This window comes from Aspergillus terreus, genomic scaffold, assembly GCF_000149615.1.
Source record: "Aspergillus terreus NIH2624 scaffold_6 genomic scaffold, whole genome shotgun sequence".
NCBI lineage: Eukaryota > Fungi > Ascomycota > Eurotiomycetes > Eurotiales > Aspergillaceae > Aspergillus > Aspergillus terreus.
Genome location: NT_165929.1, coordinates 1,037,527 through 1,052,618, shown reverse-complemented (window position 1 = coordinate 1,052,618; position 15,092 = coordinate 1,037,527). Strand labels below are relative to the sequence as shown.

General features: G+C 56.7%; 7 protein-coding genes across 7 annotated transcripts; 4 read left to right on the top strand and 3 right to left on the bottom strand.

Annotated features, from left to right (window-relative positions):
• Window positions 1-111: 111 nt before the first annotated feature.
• pex19 (putative peroxisomal membrane protein receptor Pex19) lies at window positions 112-1,301 on the bottom strand (the record flags this gene model as incomplete). Its single annotated transcript, XM_001213797.1, has 3 exons — window positions 112-234; window positions 269-1,101; window positions 1,157-1,301. The coding sequence occupies 3 exons, from the start codon at window positions 1,299-1,301 to the stop codon at window positions 112-114; spliced, it is 1,101 nt and encodes a 366-aa protein (XP_001213797.1).
• Window positions 1,302-2,663: 1,362 nt separating this feature from the next.
• On the top strand, window positions 2,664-3,065 carry ATEG_04618 (uncharacterized protein; the record flags this gene model as incomplete). The annotated part of the gene is made up of 1 exon (XM_001213796.1): window positions 2,664-3,065. The coding sequence occupies one exon, from the start codon at window positions 2,664-2,666 to the stop codon at window positions 3,063-3,065; it is 402 nt and encodes a 133-aa protein (XP_001213796.1).
• An 876-nt stretch (window positions 3,066-3,941) lies between these two features.
• On the top strand, window positions 3,942-5,667 carry ATEG_04617 (uncharacterized protein; the record flags this gene model as incomplete). Its single annotated transcript, XM_001213795.1, has 4 exons — window positions 3,942-4,127; window positions 4,527-4,743; window positions 4,797-5,297; window positions 5,369-5,667. 4 exons carry the CDS (start codon window positions 3,942-3,944, stop codon window positions 5,665-5,667), a joined length of 1,203 nt encoding a protein of 400 aa, XP_001213795.1.
• An 827-nt stretch (window positions 5,668-6,494) lies between these two features.
• stm1 (putative telomere and ribosome associated protein Stm1) lies at window positions 6,495-7,873 on the top strand (the record flags this gene model as incomplete). The annotated part of the gene is made up of 5 exons (XM_001213794.1): window positions 6,495-6,623; window positions 6,813-6,831; window positions 6,946-7,086; window positions 7,148-7,274; window positions 7,327-7,873. The coding sequence occupies 5 exons, from the start codon at window positions 6,495-6,497 to the stop codon at window positions 7,871-7,873; spliced, it is 963 nt and encodes a 320-aa protein (XP_001213794.1).
• A 500-nt stretch (window positions 7,874-8,373) lies between these two features.
• ATEG_04615 (putative glutaminase) lies at window positions 8,374-11,111 on the bottom strand (the record flags this gene model as incomplete). The annotated part of the gene is made up of 5 exons (XM_001213793.1): window positions 8,374-9,090; window positions 9,140-9,270; window positions 9,320-10,322; window positions 10,376-10,787; window positions 10,843-11,111. 5 exons carry the CDS (start codon window positions 11,109-11,111, stop codon window positions 8,374-8,376), a joined length of 2,532 nt encoding a protein of 843 aa, XP_001213793.1.
• A 1,059-nt stretch (window positions 11,112-12,170) lies between these two features.
• On the top strand, window positions 12,171-12,754 carry ATEG_04614 (uncharacterized protein; the record flags this gene model as incomplete). Its single annotated transcript, XM_001213792.1, has 2 exons — window positions 12,171-12,491; window positions 12,557-12,754. 2 exons carry the CDS (start codon window positions 12,171-12,173, stop codon window positions 12,752-12,754), a joined length of 519 nt encoding a protein of 172 aa, XP_001213792.1.
• Window positions 12,755-13,409: 655 nt separating this feature from the next.
• dbp8 (ATP-dependent RNA helicase DBP8) lies at window positions 13,410-15,050 on the bottom strand (the record flags this gene model as incomplete). The annotated part of the gene is made up of 2 exons (XM_001213791.1): window positions 13,410-14,502; window positions 14,560-15,050. The coding sequence occupies 2 exons, from the start codon at window positions 15,048-15,050 to the stop codon at window positions 13,410-13,412; spliced, it is 1,584 nt and encodes a 527-aa protein (XP_001213791.1).
• Window positions 15,051-15,092: the final 42 nt, after the last annotated feature.

Sequence of the window (15,092 nt, the reverse complement as noted above, 5' to 3'; positions counted from 1 at the left end):
ATCGACTTGGTATATGTACAGAAATGCCAACAAGCTAATAGCATAATGGAAGAGTCAAGACCTGCCCTCTGCATCACCTAACGCTCTATCGGAACGGATCCTCCAAAATCATCACTGCTGTGGGCAGTCCGGCGGCATGGCGCCCCCGGGCCCCTTCATGTCGTCCATCCAGGGATTGGCGACGAGTTCCTCTGGCGGGTTGCCCGCAGCTTGCATCTGCGAGACACTCGTTAGCTGGAGACCACACATAACGGCATTAGCAACCCACCTCCTGCATCTTCTCCCACACGTACTCCCGGCACTTGGGGTCCTCGTCCGTGTACCCGGGCTCCTCGAACTTGGCGACAATCTGAGATACAATAACGGCCTGCGACTCGTACCGCGCCATATCCTCCGCCGACACCTTGTCCGAGCCCTTGTTCTCCGCGATCCACGGCTGGAACTTGGTGTCCAGCTCCTTCATGGGCTCGTACAGCATTTCCTTGTTGGACAGCTGCTCCATCATGCCCATGAACATCTTGGTGAGGTCGCCATCATCCCCCGCCGACGCTCCCGCCTCGACCGCCTTGAGCAGCTGCGCCACCAGGTCGTCCGAGATGTCATCCTCCGACGCCGCCGCCGTCGCCTTGTCGCCGGACTCCTTCATGCGGTTGATCGTGCGCTGGATCGCGTCGTTAAACGACTCCGGTGGCGCGTCGGCCGCACCCGCTGGCGCCTGCGTCGAGGGGCCCGCCGATGCCCCCGTGGCAGCCGCTGCCGCCGCCGCCGCGGCGGACGCATCACCCTCACCCCCGCCCTCGGCGATGACATCAGCAATCAGCTGCTTGAGAAAGTCGCCAGGCGGGATGCCGCTCTCCTCGAGCTGCTTGGTGAAGGCGTCGGCGCCTTGGTTGACGGCGCTCTCGAAGCCGTGGCTGTCGGCGGTGCCGGACTCCTTGGCGGCCTGGTCCATCATGCTGGCCATGTCCTTTTCGAGCTGTCGCATGAAGGCCTCCTCGTCGAAGTCGGCATCGCCGGCCGGTTGCGTGGCGGGAGCGGGCGTGGCGTCGGGTTTCGGGGCGGGCGCGTCAGGCGCTTTGGGTTTGAAGTTATCGAGGACCTCTGGTGGTTATTAGCGGGTTGGAGGGGAGGGATTGGATTGGGTGTATTTGCGCACCGTCCAGCTCGTCAAAGTCCGAGTCATCGTCTTCGGGGTCGTTTTGGACGGCGGGCTGGTTGGGTGGTTGTGATGGCGTTGGGGCCTCTGTCGTGTGTGTCGGCGCGGGGTTGTTCGGCTGGGGATCGGGGGTTGCCGACGACATAATGGAGGATGGGAGGAGAGGGTGGGTGTCCGTGTTGAGGATGAAGGGTCGTAGGAAAGGAGGACAGAGTCTAGACTAGCCCAGGGGAGGTGAGCGTGAAGAGGACGGAGAGATGGTGGTTGGTGTTGACGATGATGGAATTCATGAGTTAGTCCGGAGTAGCTTTCATGTGAAGGATCTGGCTGAATCAGCCTCAGCCCATGAGGCCGACTGCCGATGGCCGCGGTTGAGGGACAATGCGATTGTTCATTATGATTGTCTGGTCTACAGTTGTGGATGTCAGGATGAAGTTTGAATTGTGATGGACTTGATTTATTGACTCAATTGACGTCGTAGTAGAAGATTAAGTATGAATCGATATAAATTGATGAGTGATGTCGATGTTGTTGACCAGTTGACCAGTTGTCAGTTCAGTAACCTCGGGAACCAAGACGAGTCGAGCCTCTTGACAGCTTTGATGGCGCATATATAATCCGTAACCTACCGCCTCAACCTTCGCACCATCAGCGATCACCTTGGATAGTCTCTCGTCCTCCCCAAAAAGCAGTTGCCAAGGCGATAGTCCAAACCTACGGAGTACGGCGCAAAAGGCATCCGTGCCATCATCGACATGGCGCTCTCGATCAGACCACTTCGATGATGCTGCACATCCCACCATGGCGGACCCGCGTGATGTCACTCTCCTTCGCTTGCCGTGTCCTTTTCCCCTTTCCCTTCCCCTCTTCGGCGCAGGATTCCCAGACTAGTGCGCCCGCCGTCGGGGCGCTCCTCCGGTGGACGTCGGCGACCAGAAAGGTCATGTGCTGGTTGGAGTCGACAGGGATGTCATGTCACATCTTGCCTTGCCTCTTCTCGCTCTGAGGTGGTATTTCTGTGTCGTCCGTATTGTGGTGGCCCCAGTGCAGGGGATGCTAGGGCCTTGCTACTGGGAAGAGAAGGTGACCGCGATGTTTCGAAGGGGTAATTTAGTCGAGGGGCCGAATCGACTACCCATGGTACCGGAGTGTACTGCCGGTATCGGATTTACCTCTTTACAACGGACATGGACGTCTCGAGAGTTGAAATCTGTGCAGAGGACTAGCGAGAAGACTGCAAGGCCTCCGGCATTGAGAAGTCATCGATCCCATGACACTTTGTCAACGCTCTGAAGATCCGTCGTCAGATGGACGGGTAGACGGAGTTGAGTCGAGGACATGGAGAGATGTACCAGGTCGACCTTCGACGGCACACGTACTCCCGCACCGGAAAACTCTGACAGCTGGCGGACCTTCTCCGCGGACATCTCACTCTTGCCGCTGGGCTCTCGCAGTCACAATTGTACCATGATCAAGATCATTGTCCAGCGCAATGGAACGATGGACAATGGACAGGTCGCTGAGACCATGCGATCACAGACATGAGTCCCTTCACACTAGGTACGGACTACGGAATACTACTATTCTGACTATTGTAGAGTATTGTAAATACGCACGTTCCAGGCATCAAGGACTGTGTAGTAGCCTCTCCACCCATTGCCTGCATGGGGAAAGCACCCACTCGCGTCACTCAACGCCGCACGGAGGCCCTAACGAGTCGAGTCGCTGGACCAGGCGGATCTTCGGCCTTGGAGTGGGAGTGGGAGTGGATCGTACCGCCGCCGAGGACAGCCGTCAGGAGAGGGACATCAGGACATCCAAGGGAGTGAGGGAAAAAGCAAAGAAACGCGGGCGAGGCAAAGAAGCAGCCAGGATGACGAGGAAGGCCAAGTCGACCATGCTGAACTGAGGATTCCGGTCAAGCCAGGGCAAAAAGGAAAGAGTATTCCGTAGTACATACTAGTAGTGGTAGGGAAAAGCCGAACAATACTCTTTCTTACATTTTGCCCCCCCCTCCATCTGACCCAAACGGACCAAACGAACCAAACCCTCTCGAGGCGAACTGACCCCAATTTTTTCTTTTTTCTTTTTTTTTTCTTCTCTTTTCCCTTTCGGTCTCACTTGGTCTTTTTTTTCTCTTCCCCCCATTTTTTTCTCTGAAATAATAAGAAATTCTCATCCGGGTTCTTTTTAGTAAATAATTTTACCTCACATCTTCCCACCATTCCCTCCCCTTCCCCCCCGACTCTCTGTCCTTCGTGCTGGTTATCTCACAATCACACAATTTCCTTTATGTCACTATAACTCCTCTGTCGAACACAGCCCTTCGCACGTCCCTTTCTTTGCCGCCCAGCCGCGCGTTTCCTGCGTCTGGAAGTCGTCCACGCCCCCCCGCCGCCGGGAAAAGTCCTTCTGTCGTTTCCTTGTTCTGGATTTTCTTTATCCGGGCGCTTGATCAGTCCAGGGGGGATTGACCGTTAGTTCCCTACCTGACTGGGTATAGGATATCCTATCTGGGGTGGTTATCTTTGGATGTTGGAGATCTGATATATCGCGTTCTCGCCTTTTCCCTTTGGTGGCATCGTCCGGAATTGGATTGTTTTTTTCCTTTTCGGGTGTCCTTCTTTTCTCGTTCTCGGGCCTTCTTTGTTCATCGTGATCATCCCGTTTGGGCATAATCCCACCACGTGAGGACCTCCAACGCCTCCAAGACAAGTCAAGACAAGACGACAGTCAGCCTCTCCTCCCCCAACCTTCTCAACCTCCCCCTCCTCTCCTCGTCTCAATGGTCTCTATGGTCGAGACCTCTAATTCCGCTCAACATGACACGGCCATGGACCCGGTCGTCCCGAAGAGCGAGCCCACGCTCGAGGGATCAATCAGTTCCGCCGTCTCCACGCCCGATCCGGAGGGGGAGAGTCTAACGCAGGATGTCGCCCAGACCCAGAAACGAAAGGGGGGAAGAAAGCCGGTACGTAAGGTCTTTTGTTTTTCTTTTTCTTATTCTTCTTTCAGAGGGAGATGCCAGCGATTTAAAGTCTGTGGAAGTTGTCCCTATCAATTCCCATTATCAATTCATATCAAATCATATCTATCGATCCTTCCCTCAATCCGGGGCCCCGCACGGCGTTTATCATTCTTATTTTTATTTTTCCATTTTCTTTTTTATCGTCCCCCCTTCTGTTTGGTCCCTGCTTATCTTCCACCACTCACCATCTCGCATTCATACGGCTTCATCGTGATAACCTTCTTTCTCTTCGCTTGCTTTATCTCTCCCATGTGTTCATGCATCCTTATCTGAACCCCCCGCCGTCATACCCTCGTCCCCGATCGTCCGCTAAGGCTCGACCTTAATTAACCTTCTTTCTAGATCTATGCTACCTCCGAGGAACGGAAGCAACGCAATCGTCAGGCCCAGGCCGCCTTTCGAGAGCGTCGCACCGAGTACATCCGTCAGCTGGAGTCGACCATCAAGCGGAATGAAGAGACTCTGCAGACCCTGCAGCAGAATCACCGCACCGCCGCCGATGAATGTTTGATGCTGCGATATAAGAACTCCTTGCTCGAACGTATCCTACTGGAGAAAGGTTCGTTGCTTTTCGACCTCTATCGCACCTCATCGTCGTTAACCGCTCCCTAGGAATCGATGTGCAGGCAGAATTGCGTCTCAAGGCCGGGGCACCCGGCGGTCCTCAGACCAAGCCGGCCGCTCCCATGGCCTCCAAACCCCCATCCTCCCTGGAGCGAGCGGCTCTGAACCGCAACTCGGCTCAGAGACACCCGACCGGTATCGCTCCGAAAGAGCCGTTCGGGATGGCCCAGAACCGGGACGGTGCCTACGGGATCCCGTCGCCGCAGTTCCAGGCCACTCCCTCATCCCAGGTCTCGTCGCCGTCGCACGCCAAGTCTCCGGGCTTTGGGTTCCAGGGAGCCATGTCCCCCGTGGGCGTCGATCCGCAGCAGGCTCGCTCGCAGGTGTTGTCACATTCGCGCAACATCAGCCATGCCTCCCCGCCAATGAGCATCGGTCAACCCGAGTCGACCGACAAGTCGACGGTCCCAGGTGGTACGGGGCCCCGCGCCCCCCGCCTACCTTCGGCGTACTACCCGTCCCCGTTCCAGAAGCATTACGATCAGTTAGGTAAGTTTACCGCACGCAATTTTACGTATGGCGTTTTCACGAGATGGTGAGGTTAACCAGCGTCTCTACAGAACAAGAATACGATGCTCAGGCCGACCTCATCGACGAAGAACATGAGTCGTCCGTCGGCGCCTCGCCCTACGTCCCAGGGTTCAATGCGGCATCCGTATCCGGCTCCCATGCTATGGGGTCCCAAGGCATGTCGCAGTTCAACCCTCATGGGGGCGAAGGGCCGAATGGTGCCTACGGCAACGCGAATCAGTTACTGGGCAATTACGAACCCATGCTCGATGCGGACCCGTTCGGCCTGAGTGCCAGCATGCATTTCCAGACGCCCTTCAGTTACGAGCAAAATAATACACGCCATTGACTAGCCATAATCGTCTTTCTCTGCGTATCCCCGCTCCTGTCGACGCTGTCTTTTACCTTTCCTTTCTCATCTCCGCGCTCCTGTCGAAGCACTTTTGGCACCAGGAGACTTCCAGCCGGCGTTATTTTTGCCGCGAGCTGATCTCTGCCTCCTTCGATTCTGGAATCGGAAGAACAAAAAAAAGTTTTATTCGGAAGCATTGCCTGGCGTTCTGCGGTTGATACCATTTGATTTTCTGTTTGGTCGTGTGATGTGAAAACAAAGAAAAGAAAAGGTCCTTGTTGCGAAGAAAATGGGGTGGCTGTTTACTTGTACATGACCGGCATGACGGGATATGCCTCGGCGAGCGACTGCGGCGCAGCTGGATCGGAGGGGATATCTGTTCGATTCTATGTAGTACCTATTTACCTGGACATATAAAGTTGTACCCGAATCTACAGGCGAGTGATGTATGTGACGTTGAGAGACGATGATGGCATCTGCAGGTCCCGGTGACGCCAATACCCTAAGCCCTAGCTCCGGCCGCCCAATCAGCGGCGCCGGTGCCGGATTCGCTTAGCAGCACTTCGCACCTTTCCCGATTCGGCGGGCGCAACCACAAACGTGACCTAATCCCATCCACACCCTCCCTTCCCTCACCTCCATCGTCTTTCCCCAAGAGATCATCATCCCTTCCTCCACCCCCCCATCTCTACTCGATATCGCGAAGGAGAGGCCTTGTTCAGGTTTCTGCCTTTCTCGCCGCTCTCTCCCGATTCTTCCGGATCCGAATTGCTGCGATAACCGGTGAGCCTTCCCCCGGAAGGCCCCTCATAAACCCAGGCGTCATGGCGGACGTCCGGTCCAAGGTATGTGTGCGATTCTATTCGCTTTTTCCTGTGGACATTTTGGAGGGTTCTCTTGATTTCTGTTGGAATTGGTGTGCTTTTATATGGTTTCATATTTTTTTTGGGATTGTTTGCTTTTTTCTGTCGCTTCGCTCCGAAACGATTGGCTTTCCAATGCGATCAACAAAATCAATTCGGACGAACGAAGAAAGGGACGAATTCCGAAGCCCCAATTCCTGAGGAAACAGAGACCTCTCCGAAGTCGGCAAAAAAAAAAAAAGACTATCAATCCAAGAAACAAAGCTGACGCTTCGCTAGAACCTCTACGAGCTTCTTGGTAATTCCTCCCTCTTCTCCCCGTGATCTCATCCCTCCCATTCAACGATCCATCGTCTAACCGGTCGCTCGCGGTCTTCCACAGGCAATGACCCTGAATTGGACCCCAACAGAGAGCCCGCTCCTCCCACGAGGGCTGTAGACAGACCTCAGCCCCGGGTTGGCAAGCGCGACGCTCCCAAGGAAGCTCCCAGCCAGCCTCGTCCCGAGAACAACAACAGCCGCCGTGGTGGACGCTTCAGCGGCAACGAAGCTGGTACGTTCCTCGTCTTGAAGTTGAGGTATCGCGGGCATCCAGCTGATTCGAACGTCTATAGCTTTCCGTGACCGCAACGCGGGCCGCAACAACAACCGCGAGAAGCCCATCGAGGATGGCGCTCAGCCTCCCCGCCGTCGCGAGGGCGGCGGCGGCCGTCGTGACCGCCAGTCGCGCACCGGCCAGACGTAAGCTCCTCCCTCCCCTTCCCATCTGGACAGACCGGTACTGACGAAACAGTGACTCCAAGAAGCAGGTGAGCCAGGGCTGGGGCGGCCAGAGCGGCGAGAAGGAATGGGACGACGAGCGCGCGGGCGAGAAGATCGCTCAGAACGACGAGAACGAGCCCCAGACCCCCGCCGGTGAGGAGGAGCCCGCCGAGAAGACCAAGTCCTACGCCGACTACCTGGCTGAGAAGGCCGCCGCCGGCGACCTCAGCGCCAAGCCCGTGCGTGCCCCCAACGAGGGCTCCCAGGCCGACAAGAAGTGGGCTGCCGCCAAGGAGTTCAAGCGCAACGAAGAGGAGGAGGAGTACATCAAGCCCGCGGGTGAGAAGGCCCAGCGCCAGAAGCACCGCAAGGAGAAGAACGTTCTCGAGGTCGACATGCGCTTCGTCGAGCCCCCCCGCTCCGGCGGCGGCCCTGGCAACGGCCCCCGTGGCCGTGGCGGCCGTGGCGGTCGCGGTGCCCGCGGTGGTCGTGGCTCCGGTGCCCCCCGTGGCGAGCGTGGTGGCCCTGCCCCCGTCCCCGTCGACGAGAAGAACTTCCCCAGCCTGGGCGCCAAATAAGTTCTCTCGCCTCGCTCGTCCTGCCGTCCCTTTCTTAGACGCTGTCTGTGATGTGCAGATTGTGCTTTGAGATTGGATATTCACGAGTGACACGGTGAAAACATGAACACACAATTTTCTTTTTTTACTAAAAATGTGGAAAAAATATGGAAAGGAATACAAGACCCCTTAAGTGATGCCTTTTCTTCCTGGAAATGAGACGCGCAGACGGTGATCATGGGAATGGCGGGAAACGATTCGAGACGAACTTTCATCTTCGGCCCTCGCGTTAGGTTTAAAATGGCTCCCCCATGTAATTTGATTTGAATGTCAAAAAATAGGAAAGTGAGAATTTTATCTGTTCTAGTAGCTTTGCTCCCCCGGCGTATGACGGTTTGAGATACCGCTAGCATATGGACATACGCCGTCTACACGGTATGTAATTTCACGTAGCTCACCCGAATCATTCAATGTCTCCCTACACGCTATCCTATTCCTAGTAGATGCCCAAACAGGATCAGCTACAGCTCCTCGCCCTCAGACCCAAATCCAAACGAGGGCCAGCCACCATGGAACGTCCGAGCGGCCTTCTCCGCAGCAGCATTCCACTCCGCGATCGTCTCTGCCGAAACGGACGAGTCGGACGCATCATGGCCGTCCAGGAAGGACAGCCCCTTCATGGCCCGTCCACCACACGCCCGCTCCAGCGCCAGGAAGGCAAAGTGTCCACCGACCACAGGTCGCGCGTAAAAGTTCGGCCCGGGAAACTCTCCTTTACCCTCAGTGTTGTGCAGGTCCGTGAATGGCAGATCGGTCACGGTCTCATTGACCCATTGGGCGACGGACTCGAGAATCTCACTCCGCGTATCCTCGCTAGCGACTGCCATGGCAAAGAATTCCCAGTCCGTCTTAGTGTACAGATGGCGGCTGTCCAGGGGCAGGCCGTACTTCTGGCGGACGTAGTGATACCAGATAGACTGACGTTGGTAGATGTGGCGGGGGACGAAGCCAGGCTTTTCAGGACGGGGGGAAGGAAGCAGAGGTTTCTGACCGTCGGTCGTCGTACTCGGCGGCGAAGCCAGGTCGGTGCCGTCCAGGTGGAAACACAACTGGGCGTCGGCATAGAGGTTGTAGATGGTTGTCCACGACCCGTACCAGTCGTAGGCGAGTTTGGCATGAGTCTTGTCCCTCGACATGCCGAATTCTTCCCATTTAGCAATGTAGGTGTCGGAAATGTTCTATAGATGGTGAGTAAAACTGGCTGTATCCAAGTCACAGACGGTTTACCTTGTAGTACGATGCATCACTGTCGTGTCCCGCAATTTCAGCCAACTTGCTCATAGCGTTGATGCCGATGATGCCTTTCAGGGCCAGGTTGGTCTGGAGCGCAAGCCATCCAGCGAAGTCGTCGGTCGAAACTTATCCTGTTAGTAGCATATTGGCGTGCTTGAGGGATCCAAAACCTACGTTGATTTGCAGGCTCCAAGGAATAGTCCACCAAATAGCCAGTCCACTGCTTCCAAAGCTTATAGCTGCGTTGGATCCACTTTTCGGCGAGACGGCGGCCCTGAATACCACCACCCCATTTACCATCCTGATGGTCGATGCCTGAATGCTCTTGAAGGTTGTCCAGAGGGAAATATCCGGGGTTCTCGTCGTCGATCTGGGTGGTACCCTGGGTAGACCAGATGGACGAGGCGGCGGAGTCTTCAGGATAACGCAACGAGTTGGCGATAGCCAGACCCATGATGAGAATGTTACCGCACTCCTCGACGGGCATGTATTCGTCATTGCCATCAGGGTGGCCTGTCGCGTTCGGGAAGTGCGTTCCTAGATCGTGCATAGCGTAAGTATTCGGGTACTGTCCGCTGAGCATATGCTCGATCAATGGCTCCAGTAGATAAGCCAGCCACCGAGGGTTCGTATACAGGAAGAATGGGAATGATGGGAAAATGACATCGATCGTTTGGAAATTTCCATTTGAGGAGATCTCCTTGAGGAAGAGGATCGGGTCGTCGGGCGTTCCAGAGAAGGTGGTTGCTCCCATTACTTGACGGGCACTGAGGGCCACGATATCGGCATAATCATAGGCCCCTGACTTATAGGCATCCTTCGCCAGTTGGTTGGAGTAGTTAGAAGCGAGGGCGCCTGCCTTGTCGAAGTCGTTATAGTGGAAGTGCAGCAGCCAGTCGACACTTGGGAACCAGGATTTCCAAAGTGGGCGCATCAAAGTCAAGCCTCGGGAGGAAGCAAATTGTACCACAGGATCCTGGATCAAAGCCACGGTGAACGTGATACTGTCACTAACGAGTCCAGTTGTCTTGCCTGGGACAAAGGACTTGGAAAACGCAAACACTGGCTCTCGGTCTCCGGCGGCTCGGAAGGCATTATCATTCTCGTTACGCAGGGCTCCTCGATCGGCAAAGGTACGTCGCACGGCCGAAGCCTCCCCCGATTGGTATTTGGCATCCTGGAATGGTCAGCCATATAAGCCGTGGTAATTCATCATCAGTCAAAACTAACAGCGGGACCGGTGAAATGAAGAGAACCCCATTCTGCGCGATCACGGATCTCCGAAAGCAGCAATTGGGATTCCCTCTGCAACTTCCAGCGCTGGAGGGTGCGGTTCTTGTCCGCAGCATCCAACGTGTCGTACTCCCAGGTGATTCGACTCCCTGCGTCACCAGTCACCCAGCGTCCGTTGACGTCCATGTAGACATCAACAGCAACGTCGCCGTCGACATAAATGGTGACATAAGATGCCGGGATCGACTGCCGCAGAGTCGAAGTGGGAGTGATGGGCGAGAGGAACGAGACAGTGATTTCCAGTGGAGCGGCAGAGGATGCGGCCGCCACATCGATCCGGTAAGTCAGGTTGGTTGTCGAAGCGTCGTATTTAGCGCCCAGATAGCTGGGGAATTCGACGGATGGTGACCTGAGGGTCCTTGTTAGGGGTTGAATGGGAGTAAATAGATCGGTTCTGCGCATACCCAGCACCATGAGACAGGGAGTCCTGAGGCTTGCCCACCAGCGGATAGAGCGTATCCGTACTGGGGATATGGGCCATCACGGAGAGGCCGAGTTCCTCTCCGGTATAGAACATGGGCCATTTGGACCAAGGCACATCGCGGGCATTTCCCAACCAGGTGCTGAGATAGGGATTCCGTACGATGAGAGGGAGGACGGGCGGTGTTAGACTGGACGCGGCGCCCACGGTCGTGTGCAAGGCGGCTACAAACACCGCCAATGCTGAAAGCATGGCGGATGGCAGGGAAGTTGCTGGAAAGCGGAGCAACACAGATGCAAAAAGGGGGAAGGAGAGCTGGGGAAGATGTTGTGTAACGAAGAGGGTTCTGAAGAGGAGAGGAGCTGACTTCGGTGGAGGACGACGCTGATGATGCAATTCTGGGGTGTTTCAAAGGGGAATGATCGACTGGACGGCGATGATGAGGAGGATGGGATGATCCTTGGGTGAATGCGGGGAAAGCTCGGGGAGAGGTGATCGGAGCGAGGGTTTTCGCCCCACGGTCAGAAGACGCTGTTGTTCCTTGTCTTTGTCCTTGTCCGAATCGTGAGTCGGAGGATGAGAGGATTTGCTGTTTTCGGTGGTTTCATGGAGATGGAGGGATTCCATTCCTTCTGGAATGCACGCGATGATGTCATTGTTAGGGACAGGTCATGAGATCGGTAGTGAGATAGAAGTGAAAATGAGGATGAATGGGTTAGAAGAAGAGGAGTAGAGAGGAGAAGGATAGAAGAGGATGAGGAAGAGGGAGAGAAGTAGAAGTGGAAGAGGTGGAAGATACAGTCCAGAAGAGGAAGGTGCGAGTGATGGTTCCGGATTGGGAAGGATATATACAAGCAACAGCCACATATAAAAAATCGCGTTCTATTCTATTCCTCTTATTATAGAATGAATGGATATTCAAAGGCATATAAATAAGAGACACAGTAAAGCAATAACTGTATAATCATAATAATCCATTATTGAAGGGAGTGGAAGTATACATTACGGTAATACGCAACACGCGATGGAATCCACCTCCACGCGAACTTCACGAGACACGCTCTTCTCCGCCACTACGCACTACGGAGTACGCTTCATTCCTCTTCCCTTACCTCTTCAATCCTCCTCTTCCTCGTGTTGAACGTGTCGACATGACCGGTAGAGTTTAAACCCCTTCAATCTCATTCCTACAATCTTTTCATCCTCTTCCCTCCATAGCTACATTTTCTCCCCCGTCCCCATCCCGGAGAACTTCTATATCCACCTCCCCAGACACCCTTCTCGTCCAACTCACCTACAAACAACCCAACCATGAACCCAACGCCCTCCTACCTCAGTCCCGTCAAAGACGGCAGACGCATTCTCGGCGAAAAGACCCCCAACGCGTGTCTCTCCCCGCGCCACGCTACCTCCCCGAGCAAACGCTCGCGCATCGACACGCTCTCCTCTCCCAAAAAGCTCCTCCCCTCGCCCTTATTCGCAGGCCAGAAGAGATCCATCGACCAGGTGCACTCCGACGTGTCCCTCAGCAAACCCTCCGACGCGGTATCCCGCGACCCGCGGACAGACTCCCAGCCCGTCCCGGCCCCGGATGACGCTCGTTCACAGATCCCTCCCCAAGAGGAGGTAAGGGTATGTGCTCCTATTCAGCACGCGCACCACGCGACAACCCAGTGAATGTGCGTTGACTGTTATAGCCTCACCAACAGCCCGACGCGATGGACACGCAGACACCCTCCGATCAGCAACCCCAACAACAACAACACGATTCCACAGATACCCACCCCCCAAAGGCAAGGGACGCGCGCACCGTGCCTGAAGACCCCGAGACGCGCAAACTTTTTATCCAAGAGGTCAGCTACCTACCATGCCCTGCCACGGCAACGCCGCACTAACCATACCACGCGCAGAAAGCAAGCCTCCTCCGCAACCGCCTCCAAAGCGCCATGCGCCACGTCCGAGACCCCCAATTCGATCGTCGTCTGTCACAGCTGGAGGAACACAGCCGTAAATACCCCCGTCTATCGCTGCCCGAGCCCACGACCCCCCGTCCGCAGACAGACACGCTACCGACGGCGCGCGGCCTCCAGCCCGCCGCCGAGCTCAAGCCCTCCTCCACCCCCAACGAATCCGCCCCGTCGAGCGTGGAGGACCCCATGAAGACCCCAACGCAGCAGATCTACCCGCCGCGTCACGCGGATGTGGGAGCTACCTCCCCTATGCAGCTGAGCAGTCCCCCCGCGGACGGGTCTCCGCGCGAGACCAAGCGCGACGGCGCAGATCCGCCGTCGCAGCGGGGTGACGCCGTGGATGGGTTGCTGAAGCTGATGAAGACGGGTGATCAGCGTCGCGACGCGACTTGGTCGGGTTGAGCGGAGTTACGAGGTGCATTTGGATTAATTAGACTTGGTTGGGAGAATATCTGCCCGGACACAGACCGGATGCCCGAATATGCATAGACAGGTTATATAGCCAATGATACCACAACATGCATTCGCTTTACAATCGACGCAGTAGCTTTAGCTTCTAACTCTAATATACACCACACGTCTACCGCACCTTCTTGAGCTTGTTCCGCTTTCTGCCCAGCACATCCCTCCCCTCCTCGATCTCGATCAAGGCCTCGCGCTTTGCCGAGCCCACCTCCTTCAGCACGCCCGTGCGCACAACCCGCCCCTCAACACTAACGCCCTCCTCGCTCCACTCCTCCATCTGCCGACCGACCCGCTCCTCGATCGCAAGCACAAGCTGCACATCGCGCTGGCCGACCAGCGTGACCGCCTCACCACGACGCCCCGCACGCGCCGTACGACCCACGCGGTGCACGTAGTCATCCGGGTTCCGCGGCACGTCGTAGTTGACCACCAGCGCCACAGAGGGGATATCCAGACCACGACTGGCGACGTCCGTTGCCACGAGGATGCGCGCCGCCGACGCGCGGAACCGCGCCAGGTTGCTCGACCGCTCCGACTGCGGCAGCAGACTGTGCAGCGAGGTGACGCGGTGCGCCAGCCGGCGCAGCAGGCGCTCCAGCAGGTCCGCCGTCTTGGTGTGGTTGCAGAAGATGATGGCGGGCTTGCCGGCGTTGCCGTCCGTCGAGAGCAGCACGTGCAAAAACGCCTCGCGGTGCGTCATGGGCACCTTGAGGTACGTCTGTTTGAGTGTCGGGGGGAGGGTCGATTTCGGGGCGGCCCCGTCGGCGCCGGCGCTGGTGGTGCCGCCGGCTTCGATCTCCGTCACAAAGACGGGCGGCTTGGTGCTGGCGCGCGGCATGGATTTCAGCGCGCGCACCTCCGGCGTCACCGTCGCCGTGAACAGCAGCGTCTGCCGCTCGCTGGACGGCGGCAGCGCCGACAGGCACGTCTCCACGTCGGGCAGCATGCTGCCTGGGCCCGGGGCGAGGAGCCGGTCGGCCTCGTCCAGCACAACCATGCGCACGCGCTTGAGTCCGCGCACCGTGTCCTCACCTGATGTCTGGATGTGGTCGGCGAGGCGGCCGGGCGTCGCGATGACGACGTGTGGCCGCTGCGAGAGGGCGAGCGCCTGCGGCCGCATGTCCGTGCCGCCGGTGATGAGGACGGGCTTCATGCTCTGGGGAGCGGAGATGGCTTTGAATTGTTCGTAGATTTGCAGGGCGAGTTCCCTGTTGACGTTAGTATGTTCACTCTGATGGTGAATTTAGAATGAATGGGTGAGGTACCGAGTCGGGGTCAAGACGACGGCAAAGATGCCGAACGGATCCTCCGCCCACTTCTGCAGAATCGGCACCGCGAACGCAATCGTCTTTCCGGAACCGGTGCGGCTGCCTCCGATACAGTCGCGCCCCTTCAGTATCTCGGGGATACACGCCCGCTGGATAGCGGTGGGTTTGCGCACGGCCATGGTGGTCAGCGAGCCGATCAGCCACGGTGCGACGTTGAGCGCCTTGAACGACGACTCGCCTGCGTCCTGCAGCCCCATCTCCAGCGCATCCTTAATCAGCACCGGATTGTCGGTCCCCGTCGAGGTGTCCTTGTTCTCATCTTTGGGCTCTTTCTTCTTGATGCGGGAGAGCGTGGGGAGCGGCGTCGGGGCGGCGACGTACTCGTCGTCTTCTGAAGTCTCCGAGAGACGGCGTCGCTTCGGCGCGCGGGTCTGCAGTTCGGGGTTTTCGTGTTCATGCTCGTCCGATGACGAGTGGTCGTTTTCCATTCTGGGCTCTGGGGATGAGGACGACATGATTCTTTTTGTCTG